Here is a 13810-nt window from a genome sequence, read left to right on the forward strand (position 1 = left end):
AATCTTCCACTGGCTTGGGTTTTTATTAGAGCTAGAAAGCAGGGACCATCAGATCAGCTTGAAGGAGATTATTTTGAAGCCTCCCAAGATGCTCATGTAATTGATCTTGCAGTAGCCGTGTCGGATGGGAAAGTACACTTCATGCCCATCTGGCAGTTTCACACGGAATTTGTCTGACAGCATTTCAATGAAGAACTGGGAGAAAAAAGAAGAGGAAAGAGGGCAAGACTTGGGACCTGCTATTCAGARGTCAGCATCCAGGCAAAAAGCCTGAGTTACATGAAAGGGTCGGACTTGCCCACTACAATCTTAAGCAAAGTGCTGGGGGTTGAGGTGAGTGTGATTCAGGAAAYGAGCAGTTGATATCAAGGGTCTAAGTAGGAATACAGGCTGTGACTGGGGACAGGATCTCTCCTGAGGCGGTTTCAGCTACTCAGATTGTAAACTCAGAGCAGCTAAACCCAAGTATGTCTTTATACATCGTATGGAATGTATAAATCACTGTTCTGCCCTGATTCCCCAATGCCCTCAGCAGCTCACCAGGACTCAGAAAAAGGTGCTTTGCTGATAAACGTGCATGAGCAAATAGGACAAAAATACATCATTGATCATTGTGAACTGAAAGGAATGTTCCCCAAAGCCATCACCTCATCACCCTTTCCCCAAGAGTCAGTCATGTCTGAGGAAACAAGCTTTCTCTCTACAGCTATAGGAACTGGACTGCTAAATGTAGCCCTGTTAATGATTTGGGATATCAGATGAGGTGAGGAGCAATTAGGACAGCATCCCTGGCAGGAAGAGAGAAAGGACMGATTAACAGCGTGGATCCAGGAGTAATGAGGACAGAAGAAGGTTTTTGGACATTGCTTTAAACTCTAGGTTGCCTTAAAGCCTGTGTTTACATGGGAGGGAAGGAGACTCCCTTTACTTTCATATATGCCCCAGGTATACTCATCAGGGGGCCAGGAAGTACTCACAAAGTGTGAGACAGACAGGACTCACATAAAGTTCCCAGCACTGGGGTTTTGAAACAGGAGTGGAAATGGCAATCAGSACCAAAAACCCAGAGGATGTGGGGCCATTGTGGGGGAGCAGGAAGTATTGAGTGGGACTGAGAAAACTATAGTATGGTAATCTGCCAACCAGGGGCTTCCTCTCACAACCATATCCCATACCACTCACACCACACATACCTCATAACACCATGTTGGCACAGACCACTCACCTTGACAGTGCAGCCCCTGAAGAAAGGGAGGTGGTGGTCACGATGCTCTGTCTGCCAGGCATCAGAGCACTTGGAGTTACAGACAATGACAGACTCATTGAAGCGGGGATTAAAGTGAAATGCCAGATCTTTCGAGCTGCAGCCCAGATTGATGCTGAAGCTGTAAATGAGTGTGAGGAAAGTCATATGCATGGACAGGAGAGGGTCTTGGAAGACTCGAGATCTGACACACGTCTCTGCACCCAATTCCTCCATCGGTGTTGTGGGTGGCATAACAATGTGTTATTTTGTATCTGGCAACCTTGGAAAATCACCTCCCTCTAGAGCCCACCTTCAACCCCGGCAAGTCAAGATGAATCCTTTGGTACTTACCCAACAGTATCAGCAGATATTTTGCCCTTCACCTTCAGGGTAYTCCCAGGCTTCATATCGAGATTTAGGATTTCAATATTTCCCTATGGCAGAGAAAAATAGTCATTGGGGGTTCTTCAGCCATTCCTCCTGACTTGCCACTGCAAGTGARAGGGGTCTGCTTGGAGGTGTCCCATCCAGCAGAACATCTGCTGCTCTCAGCTGGTGTTCCTTTCATGACAAAACCCTCCACACTGCAGGTCTTGCATGAGCTTCTCGTTCATGAGAGACTTGTTGGCTGAGCGAAGCCAGCAAGAGGGAAGAGATGTCAGAGAGAGGAAATGAAAAGAGTGCTCAGCAGAAGAAAAAGAAGTAGGACAGCAGTGATGCAAAGAGGGTTAAAGCAGAGGGGCACTATCCAGGTTTCGGTGGAAAGCTGATGCTGCCCAAAAAGTGCAAGTGGTGAGAATGGCTGTGACTTATGCCCGTCTCTCACTCAGCCTCACTGAGCTGAGAATCCTGTGTGACAGAGGACAGGAGCAGCAGCCCTTACACGCATTTTCTTCAGAGGGCAGAGTAACCAGGCAGGGAGACACCAGCAGTTTAGCTCAGAAATGCTTTGCACAGAAGACCTTCTAGTCCTARACTTCCCTGTTGCTTACACATTAACATGACCCCTGCCTCTACAAAGCTCCTATGGGTGCTATTAAGTCAGAAGACTTTTACCCAATGAGAAAACTTCCATATGTTCACTTCTCTCTAGGGATTCCAGGAATTATAAACAAGTCCCAGTCTTCTTGGTGGGGTGCCAGTACAATGACTACCACACACAGCCCTTAGGGACTTCAGACATCACATAGGACAAACACCTTTGCAGCTGGCCATGAAGGTGTGACCACCATGTTCACTACTCTCCAGTGTGTAACAGCTCAGACAAAAGGACATCCCAGGCCCTTCCTTTTGTGACAAGGGACAGCTCCAAAATCCACACCTGCACACCACYATCCTTCCACACAGTGCTCTGAGGAAGGGCTCAAAGGGGCTTTCAGGAGAGGACAACCAATACATCCCCTCTTGATGGCATGAGCTACAACAGTCCTTTTCAGGAGTGACATAGTGGCATCTAAGCTCCTTCCCTTCTTGTGGCTCTAGACTCAACCCCAGCTGTGTGGATTGCAATAGCAATATGTGGGAACTCTCTGCAACCTCCCATCCAAGCCCCATCTAGACCCAAACTTTATAGTTTGAGGAGCCACACGCATCAAGTTCCATAGTCCCATCCTCCCTAACCTCAGAAAAGGGAATGTCATCCTCACAGTAGAGCATCACCCCTGCTGTCTTCCTCCCAGGTAAGAGCTACGATACAAGTCAGTAGACAGTGTCCCTCATGTGTAAGGCTCCAAAAATCAGGAAAAGAGAGAAAGAGGAGGAGGTCAAGGATCAGGAGACCAATAGTCCCTCAGCCTCCCTGCCAAGCCCTGCAGAGAGCACCTGAGTGCAGGCATCCTGCTGCTGCACAGGCAGCTAGGAGACAGCTTCTGCCATTCCCTAAAACATCATGAAGATACGAGAAGTGAGTGCAGAAAAGCACTCCTTCCCTGGAGGTGTTTCCCATGAGMAAGGGGTCATAAAGTCCAGCAGGCTTGCGAAACATTTTTGCTGTTGGTGAAGCCTCCCTGGGCTGAACTTGGAACCAGCAAGAGCCAGTGCTGGGGATGGTGTTTTCTGGCATTGGGTCTCTTTCCCACCATGCTGCTGTGTCCACGGCACACCTCTACATACCTTCATATCACACTGTTCCCCCACAGCCATCCCACGGCTAATACAAGAAGAATACCCTAGAAGCCAGGGTCCCCTTCTTAAAGTATTAGAGCAAAACTGAATGGCTGGCTAAATTGCACTGTAACTCACTTTTCATCTAGGCAGTAAGGATTTACTGTCTGGAGGGTATCCTGTGTATTCCACAGTCTTAGTAAAAATACGCATGAGAAGGGGGACTTCTACGGATTTAGGCAAAAGCAAACAAGTAGTGATTGTTTATTTTCAYTAAGTATAAACATATTAAACCAAGGCATATCTTTCCAACACCGTTTATAAATCCCACACTTGTTAACCTTCATTACCTGGTTAAATTTGTAAACAAAACTTACAGACATATACACAAATTAAAAAAATGCAAAACATTGTGCACACAAAAGCTAAAAATCCCTGTGGATGCTCAGAGTTGGAATAGGAGAATCTTCAGCTCTAGGTGCAGTTTCTAACTGGTTACCTATAACCTGGAAAAACCATAAAATGGAATCGCTCAGTCTCTGTCTAATCAGTGCACAGTGGGTTAATAGGAGGGCATTATCCATGTGATAATAATTTGATGAACTTTTCCAGAACTATCTTTCACTTCCCAAGCGTAACACAGAAAACTTTCATTTTGTCACCATCCTGTCAATACCTGCAGCAGTGGATATTGTTAATCTAATCAAATCTTGCTTTAGAGTTTGGCTTTGCTGCACTGGTATAAATTTGACAGACTCACCAGAGGTTGCTCCAACCTATCCCATATGGTACCCATAATTCCCTATTTCCTGGGCRAATTCATACCAGGTAGGTATGTGAATTTGGTCTCTAGGTGGTTGTGCCATTGCTGCAGTAATATTCATGGTACCATCCATTTATATGTGATCGTAGGCATTAGACACAAACATTTTCAGATTATCTGGAATGYCATGAAGGGGAGGAGTTAATCTGGCTGCATTGATGGGAGCTACCATAAGGAATCGCTTTAATTGATGTCTTTCATACATTGCTTAAATACATGCTGCCTTTTGCACAGAGCTGCTACATCTGAGAATCCTGTCATTTTAAACAGTAGTAGGCTTTCTTCCGTCCTGTGGGTCTATGCTCCCAGCCCTGTAAGTCGGTCAGATAGTCAATGCATATTTATAGTTACTGGGGGTACTAGTTGAAAATACTCTATGTCCCCAAAATCTTTCTGCCTCTTCCTCACTCAGCAAGATCTGATCTCTGCTCATAGGGGAAACTTGTACTCAGTTCCTGATTCCCCTGAACATCTAGAATGTTCTTCCTGCAATGGACCTTACTCTGTGAGGAACAGTAATGTGGTTTTCTCTGCCTGTCTCACCAGCAGTTTCAGTTTCACTTAAAGGCAGAACTTTTACTGCTTTTGGGGTAGGGTCAGAGTCTTCCTCTAAATCATCAACATTGTACCAAATGTCTCCATCCCACATTTCAGGATCCTCACAATATACCACCCTATGGATGTGCTGGACTGAATTAGAGAATGATTCATGCAGGATTTTATCAAGTAATTTACCTCGATTTTTCTGCATCTGTTTTTCTCATCTTTCAGCTGCAGACTATAGTTTTTCTAYTTGCTTATTTTTATTTAAAATAATATCTATTAGTTTTTACAACTTCTCCTGTGTCTCTTTCTCAAAAGATAATGCTGTTATAAGAACCTTGTTTTCTRACTTCAAAGTCATATATTCTACATTTACAATCCTTTTAGGTGGCAGGATGCTTTTGATTTCCTTTTGCACATATGATAAACAAGCTCCCAAAACTGCACAAATAACTTACCTTTAATGGGCAACTTACCTTTTCCTTATCCCATTTTTCGTTCAGCCTGCAAACTAGTAATGTGATCAACTATTGTCTGTACATTACCACAATTAATTTGTGCCCATTCTAACCCTGGAGGAAAGGGATGATTATCAAACTTCTCCAGGAGAGAATAAAACATTAGCCTTATTTATGCTGGTCACTCTTGGTAACCATTTTTCCTTGGGTCACCCTCAGAGGGAGACAACCTGGGAGTAAGCAGTCGCCTGCAGAGTAAAAGTTTGGTCAATCTCCCTCAGAGGAAGACAGTGCAGTGGGAAGAACAGTGAAAGTTCAGAACTGTTAAATGGTACTTCAGGTGAGAGAATGGTGATGCCAATTAAATTGTTATGATTTCCTATTAAAGTCCTCTGCCCAAATTAAGGTGCAAAGGAGACTAAAGGCCAGTTCAACAAGGCTGACTTTATTTTACAAAATTAATTTTATATGGAAAAAAAGAAAGGGAGAGAGAAAGAGAGAGAAGGGGAGAAGGAGAGAGATAGTGCGAATAGAAGATAGTCACCGCCATGGATCCAGCACCGTCCTGTTGGTCCTTCAATGCCTYGGGTGTCTTGATGGTGGGGTCTCAACTGGTTCATTTTATTTCCTGAGTAATTTTTATGCAGTCTCCTATTTGGGTAAAAAGCAGAAGTAGAAGTGACTTCCAATTCCTCATCAGCATGTGAGGCAAGAGCAGCATAGTTCCACCATCGTACATGCTCAGATGGTCAGCAGGGGTCTGTTCTGGAGGTTGTGTAAGACAAGTACCTCAAAAACCAAGTGTCCTATTTGTGACCCCACTTCTTGCACTTGGACAGTTATTCACTTGTTATACAACACACTGTAGTTGAACCTTGACCTGAACTGCAAAGCCAAAACTGAAACCTTGCTTCCTTCATGGTTTGTGCATATGCACTCATGACCTTCTTTCTGCAAGTTCACAAGCCCGTGTTTAAAGCGTACACTGAAAATTATTAGCTCTTTCCTTACAGCAGCCTGGGAAGGAGAGCAGCATGTGTYTCTTACTGTGTCCAGTCCTGTGCTCCTCAGTAGTACAAGGGAGACAGTGGAGCTCCTGGAGCAGGTCCAGCAGAGGGCTATGGAGATGGTTAAGGGACTGGACATCTCTTATGAGGAACGTCTGAGGGAGTTGGGCCTGTTCAGCCTTGAGAAGAGACAACTGAGAGGGGACCTCASCAATGTCTATCAATATCTGAAGGGATTGTGACAAGAGGTTGGAGCCAGGCTCATCTCAGTGGGCCCAAGCAATAGGACAAGAGGCAAAGGGCAGAAACTGATGCACAGGAAGTTCCASCTGAACATGAGGATGAACTTCTGTACTGCACAGTGCCCACACACTGGAACAGATTGCCCAGGGAGATTGTAGAGTTTCCCTCACTAGAGATATTTAAGAACCATCAGGAAGCAATCCTGTGCAATGTGCTTTGGGACAATCCTGCTTGAGCAGGGAGGTTGGGCCAGATGACTCCCTGCCCTTCCAACTTGACCCATTTTGTGTTCTGAGGCATGAATAAAACCACCTGCGCAGAGAGTTGAGTGCAGAGCCACAAGTACCAGGATGTGTGAATATACAGAGAGGGAGACAAGCAGGAAAGAGGTGTGAGCTGCTCTGAGAGGGGCGATGAGATTTTAWCAAGATAACATTTACCCCCTCCTACAATGTTCAGCAGGGACGTTCAACCCCTTTTTATTTGCCACAGGGAACAATAGTGGGAAACCAGGCAGCTACTCTGCCAGCACTGGTGACTTCCTTTGTCCTCAGAGCTGAGCCTCCATATATCAGACACCAGCCCTTTGCAGATGGCCTCCCTCATGCAGGGGTATGTGCTCCCCACATAGGAAGGGGATGAGAGTTTAGGGACCCCAGAAGACTCAAAATTCTCCACTGCAGTTGGAGGTGGTGATTGGGATGATGAAAGGAGGGTGACAGGGGCAGGTTGATACTTCCCTGCTGACACTGCAAAGCAGAAAGCCTGGGGAAACAATGATAGCATGGGAATGTAAATCCCAAAGAAAGAGGAAATCCGGCTAAAGAGCATCTGCAAAAGAGGTGGAGGATCTGTGCAGTAAGGAAAACATAAACAATAGCTGTGGAAGCTGGCAGCCACTGGTGCAAAGGATCCAGCAACCCTTCACCCCCCAGAGAGATGATCCTATAATAGGGTATCCAACTGGGAGCGCCCCTCCAGGGCCCCAGAGATATTTATCCTGGCCAGAGGGCAGTTGGTTTGTAATGGTGTGAGACACCCACATTCACATCACTGTCASCGGAGGAGCATTTGCTACATTCCCAGAGGGACAGCAAAAACCCAACAAGTTTTCCCACTTCCCAGCCAAGGTAGACTCAGCAATTAGAGAATTCTCAGGGCCTTTTGTGGGAGGGGAAGCCCCCAAAATCCACACCAGCACACCAAAATGGTCTCTACCATCTCTCCCAACAGCATTCTGAGGTAGGGCTGCAAGGGGCTCAGAGGAGAGGGTAGCCTACTAGCATTCTCTCTAGACAACATGAGYTATGAACAGTACCCTGCAGGATTGACATGGGTCGTCACCACAGATAATAGTCAATCCAGAAGGCATGAGGAAGATAGAGAAAGGCAAGGCAGCCATGCTAGGTGCATGGATGCATGTGTCACTGTCCCCACATCAAACCAAGCTCTGCAAGAAGAGGGGAGAGATCCCTTTAGCACCCTCATGGAAGGCTTGGTGCTAACTAGGTACCAAAGAAGTGGCACTGGAGCATGACGCTGCAGAGGGAATAAGGTGCCTGTCCCATAATGCACTCCAAGCACCATGGAGCCTTGGACCAGATATCAGTGTCKGCTCAAGGCAAAAGGAGCTGGAGAGACAAACCATGCATTCTTTCTCAGGGTAGCAGCGGCTTACTCTGCTATTATTTCCTACTGCTTCATATAATTTGTACTCCACAGCAAGCTATTGTCCCCTTCCACTGGCTATTTATTTCCTTGAATAGACTCTGGGGAAAGATTTCGGTGTGGTAGTAAAGAAAAAAGAAAAACTCCACACAATAAATCTCAAGCAGTGACCTGATTTAAACTGTGTTCTCTGACCTCATATGGGTCCTGGTCACAGTTCCTCACTGCCGTTGTGATTAAGTCTCATTTCTGCTTTGGTTTCCTCCCTTCATTAAGCGTAGGGGAGAATGACCCCTGCCTTAGAGGGCAGTGGGGTGGATTTTCAGAGGCCAGGACTCAGGATATTACTGAGAAGCTTCCACCACCTCCTAATGGAAATGCTCAATCTTTCACCTGCTAGTACAGAAATTACTGAATAGGACTGGTTTAGTCAAGAGATGTTGGTTGGTCTCTCACCAGACAGTGCTGCAACCTTCACCCAACCGATCCCTGTCCTCTGAAAGCCAGCCAGCTTCCTAACAGAGGAGGAGCAACAGAACGAAGTGTATGTACCTCAGCCAAACACTGAGGTAAGCAAGAGACTGGGTAAGCAGGTCTGTGGATCTGAAGGGTGTGTACAGGAGAGGATTGTTGAGGAGATGGAGGAGAAGCCAAAGCAAGGATGAGCACAATGAAACTAGTGCTCAGAAGCACTAAGCTCCTGCTTAAGATGTCACTCAGAGTGGGATGGCTCCTCCAGAGAAAGCACTGAAGTCTCCACATTCAGTTCAAGTAAAATGGGRAGGGATAAAAGACTGGAGGCTAATCTCTTGTCACCCCTCCTGCCCCAACTCCTTCACAGTGCATCACACAGAGCACCTGTGAGAGGTATGGAAGTAGCATCCACGATCTCAACCTGAAGGCGAGACATTAGATGCCATCAGAATCCAGTATACTCTCCAAGAACATCAACCCTCTTCAGCTGTAGGGTGCAATTTCTGTTCCTCAGGATGTGGGGGAAAAGGAGGAGGAAGGACAAAGATAGCTGAAGAACTAAAATGTGGAGGGAAACCCATGCCTTTCTTCAGGGCTAGGGGCAGCAGWGAAAGAGGGAATCTACATCAATCAGTGCAGAAGATCAAGAGCACARGGAACAAGTACAGCCTCAGACTCCATCTCTCGGCCTCCTCTATCAGAAGGGTGGTGGTGCCACAGTGACTAGCATTTCCCATCTCCATGGGGAGCTCAAATGTGTTCTGATGGTTGGTTTCTATCCCCATAGCCAAGTTATGTCCTTGTACCTGTGTAGGGGATGTCTCTCTCAGGCAGCTCTGAAGTCTGTGGAAAGATTTTCACATGGTCCAAGCTTTGCACAGGGAAGGGAAGAAAGGTGGTTCATTTGCAAGGAAGCTTGTTTGTAAGCRGTCATTTTATTAACCCAAGCAGCCAGATGAGTCATCTCTCCTGGGTCCCCAGCTTGGCTGAGGGGCAGGAGAATGAACTCAACTGGTAGAGGGTGGAGAACGAGGTCAGAGGACTGATGATATGCCACCCAGTTCCACTTCCAGACTTCATTTCTCTAATTCTTTCACTCATGGGTGCATGCCAGGAATGCGGGTTGTGGGAAAGGCTTTCAAAAACACGCCTGCAGATAAAAATTCACTTGTGTTGAAAGTTTCCCTACTGGAAAAGAGAAGGCTCATAGCTTCCCCCTTTCTGGGACTTCTGGGATCTCCCAGCTTTACCCACATCTTCTGGATGAGATATTATTAGCTTAATGGGAAAAGGATCTTTCAACAAGCGCTCCACAAAGGATCAGCTTYATGAGGTCTTATGGACCACTTGCATCTTACATCAAAAGATTAACATCTCCAACAGTTTTATCTTATCATTGAGCAAGGAAGAGGTGGCTCCCTCATCTTGCACGTGAGGAAATTAAGGCACAGACACTTAAGTTCACATCCAAAACCAATTCCTCCTGTTTGGATTCTCATCCTAAAGTTTCCATGGCCACAAAATCAAATCAAATCAAATCAAATCACCTTGCAAACCTGTTCAAGAAGCTAAAAGGAAGTGTGCTCCCTAGCTGATACAGATATAGTACTAAAGATGCTGATCTCTCATCACACCATCTACTATCAGCAGGAGTACCAAACCATTCAGTGCCTCTAGAAAAAAATCATCCCCTGGGTGGGTCCAATTAAGTCTGAAAACTAGAGGCATTCAAAGAACAGAAGCCTTCCTGCAGTGGAAGCCATGGGACTTCCAAGATGCCCCAAGTCCAACTTCACTGACTTCAAGGGGATCATTTCCCACAACAGAGACAGCATGAGACCAGCTGGCTGGAACTAGAATAAGCAAAAAAGAAATGCAGCATTGCACCATACACAAAAGGTCCTTGGGAATTCCCTTCAAAAAGTTCTGAGTAGCCATCCTGGATTCAACCCCACACACAGCAAAGGCACAAAGTGAGAGTGACTGCTGAGTCTCCACCCTGCACAGGGACAATGAGACTGCAGGACTTGCTTTTGGTGTGTTTCTCACAGGTTCCAGCGCTGAGCCCAGGCAGGTTGGACAACTCTGAGGACTTGCAGGAATCTTTCAGACAAGCAGAATYCATCTGAGTCACACGCACGTGGCACAATGCCAAGGGTGGCTCATCCACTGGAAAAAAAAAAAAGGAGAGAGAAAGAAATGCTAAGGGAGAAATAGCAAGTTTTGAAAAGCCACAAGAATTAGCAGCTCATAGGGTGAAAAGAAGGACAGTCAAAAAAAAGGGTCTGTTCTTCTGTGCTCATGTCACTAACGCCAAGTATATTCCATCCCTACTAGGAAGCAGCAAGCCACCTTACCACACATCAGCTTTGAGAGCATCTGAAGGGGTAACCCACCCTGGATGTAAGGCCACGACTGAGGTCTGCAGAGGAAGGGGTTGTCAAGTCAAAACTRTCTGTTGCTGCAAAATCAAGTCAAACAAACTCTCTTTGATGGCACTGCAAWATGAAACAGTAAAAACCAAACCAGATAAAAATGGGAAAGAAAAGCTGCCAAAAAAAGGGAATCCAAATCCCCAAATGACTGACTCAGTGCAGGAAATGGGCATCTAAAGAGGGAATTGCAGGCGTCTGAAAACCTAAGAAAAGATCAGGCCCACACAAACGACTCTTTGACTCTTCATATTCCTCTCCTCCCACTTTCCAGGGGGAAGGGCACCAAAAATACCTGAAGCCATGGACCTTCCAAGTGAGACACAGGGAAAGGATTGAGCCATGGCACTGTCCAGAGATGTTTCATCTCCACAGGTAATACAGGGAGCAGGGCAGCAGCTGTTTTGCACTGATGGAACACCTAGTCTCCCTTTCCACCACTACACTGGGCACTAAGGGACACCCTGTCCCATGCAGGCATCTCTGTCCCATGAGCCTGCACTCTTGTTTCTGACCCATGTAGCCAGTAGTACATAAGCCCTCACTTCAGCACAGTGGGTGTTTATTTTGCATTCTCASCACTCATGCCAAGCTCTTTGTTCTCTCTGGCTCTCTTTCCCTCCCTTCCAGTTTGTGCCTTTTCCTGCTGTCCTTTTCTTCCTCACCACTGGCAACTTGCAGGGGCCAGAATTTGGCTGGGTCTCTCTAGCCGCCCCCAGGTTTCTCTGTGCTGCTCCTCTCCTGGAGAGCCCCCAGCAGCAAAACAAACACAAGGCTTTAATTGCAGTCATATTCCTGGACAGAGGATGCTTGCATCAGAAAGGGGACAAGAGTATTCAAAACTAAATTCTTTCAATACGACTCACCCCAGACTAATCTTATCATATCCCAGGCTGAATAGCCTCAAACACAGTTGCCAGCAAACAGACTCAAACAGACTTCCCAAGCTAGGAGATCTGATAAGGACAATGTGAGGAGGACAGGTRGCTGCAACTGCCAGGCGAGTTCCCATCTGCACACAGATAGCTTATCTCTTCTGTCAAGATGGGACACACATCCATGTCTGCTACACAATAGCAGGGAAAAGCTAGTGGAGACCTGTTCTATGGTCCTGAACATGCACGTAGCACTGCTTACAACACCATCCCCAAGGAACACATCTATTTTTCACTCGGCCTCATTAGGAAAGGGGTGGGAATCTCATCTGAACAGTTCTGTCAGAGACACAGCTTCCCTGAGACCTGGCTTAGGATGAGCTGGAGAGTGCCTTGCACTAGCTGTGGACACCAGCAGAAGAAACACAGTGGCCAGAGGGAAGAAGTCTCATAGCCTACTCTTGAACCATACTGCAACACCACAGCTTTTAACCCTATCAAAAGCCAGCGCACATCCTTCCCCTGAAATTCAATCAGAGCACTGCTGCTGGGAAGCAGGCTACTTTTGATGCAAAGTTGCTCTGTTTGAGGAGGAACAGCCTGTGTGGAAAGAGGAACAGCCTCTGCTAGGAGTATCTCCCCCCGTCCAAGACAACAGGGCTTGGGCTGCAAATCAGGGAACAGAAAAAGCACAAAATGGTTGCGGCAAGATCCAGAACGTAGACACTGCCTTTGAAAAGCCCATGGAGCTGAGGGGAACAGCAAGCTGCTTCAACATAGTCCCTCCAAGTGGAGACAAGGCAGAGGCTGGTCAAACACACTTGATCCTTCTCCTGGCTGGGGGACACGTCTGTCAGTAGCACATTAAATRGGGGATACATAAGTTCTGCCCCTGTTCTGCTCCCTGAATTCCCAAACCTGATGTAGCTTGASGTGGCAGAGGAAATAGGACACAGGCGTGTGTGCATGGGAAAGTCTTGCAGAAGCATGTGCTCCATGGGCTCCTTGTTCTGCTGATTCCAGGCAGGAGAACCAGAGAGGCAAATTCAACACGTTTGTACACCCTGGCCTGTCTGATCCTTTGATCCAGGAGTGGGCCCCCAAACTGACCTCATTTGCTTAGGCAACATTTTCTTCTAGTGTCCCACCCACCCCACACGGCAGAAGGTCAAATGCAGACAGTGATCCATAGCATGGAGTATTGGACGCTGAGTCATAACCCACAGTTCAGCCATACCCAGCAGACAGAGCATTTCCCAGTTTCAGTCTGGCTCACACACTCCCATCCCACACACTCACCTACGACCTGTTGCATGACATTCCCCATCTCTGAAGAGGGAAATGCTGGAAAATTAARGGATAAATATAAAGGCTGCAGGTGACTACACTTCAAAAGCCTGCCTTCTGAGGGACCTGGGCATACAGGGTATAGCTGTTTCACTCTTGGCCCCAAAAGCAAGGAGCAGAACACAGCTCCCAAAGGTGGGGTTAAAAGCATGGCAACAAGGCTCTGTTGGGAATAGTCCCCAGCCCACCCTGACCCCAGCCATGCCTGGGCACTGTGGCACTGCTCAAAACCCGGGCAGGGGGTGTTGCTAACAACTGCATGGCGTAAGTCATCATCCTGAGGCAATGCTCAGGCCCAGCCCTGCTCCTGCTGCACTAAGACAGCTGAAGCCAAAGGGACTAAAAAGGAGCCTATGAAAAGCCAGGTCCACCCTCGGGAAATCTGCATATGCAGACTCAGCGTCTCCCTCCTCCTCCTCTTGGGTCACAGTTTTCTTTTTATCCCTAGCTACATGTCCACCATGCCCCAGCACTGGGATCGCTCTGCCCTGCTGCTCCTCACCATCAGCAGAAGCAGAGCAAAAGCTGGCGGTAGTGCCAAGTGGCAGAGACTGAGCAGCCAGGCTGGAGGGAGAGCACTGCTGGGACTTA

At 47.0% G+C, this 13810-nt stretch overlaps 1 protein-coding gene across 10 annotated transcripts in view; it reads right to left on the minus strand.

The window, feature by feature from the left end:
- Positions 1 to 13810, minus strand: part of LGALS2 (galectin 2) — an 18721-nt gene continuing 4911 nt past the window's right edge. For 3 of the 10 annotated variants that reach the window (XM_057387892.1, XM_057387931.1, XM_057387954.1), the window contains exons 2-5: positions 5718 to 5824; positions 1598 to 1680; positions 1226 to 1385; positions 1 to 195 (exon numbers count right to left, since the gene is read on the minus strand). In XM_057387892.1, coding sequence (XP_057243875.1) covers positions 49 to 195; positions 1226 to 1385; positions 1598 to 1680; positions 5718 to 5723 — 396 coding nt within the window. In that variant the 5' untranslated portion in view covers positions 5724 to 5824 and the 3' untranslated portion in view covers positions 1 to 48. The other 7 variants (XM_057387899.1, XM_057387924.1, XM_057387947.1 and 4 more) reach the window with 6 other exon arrangements.

This window comes from Malurus melanocephalus, unplaced genomic scaffold (genome assembly GCF_030028575.1).
Source record: "Malurus melanocephalus ecotype Western Australia unplaced genomic scaffold, MMel_1.1 scaffold_17, whole genome shotgun sequence".
NCBI lineage: Eukaryota > Metazoa > Chordata > Aves > Passeriformes > Maluridae > Malurus > Malurus melanocephalus.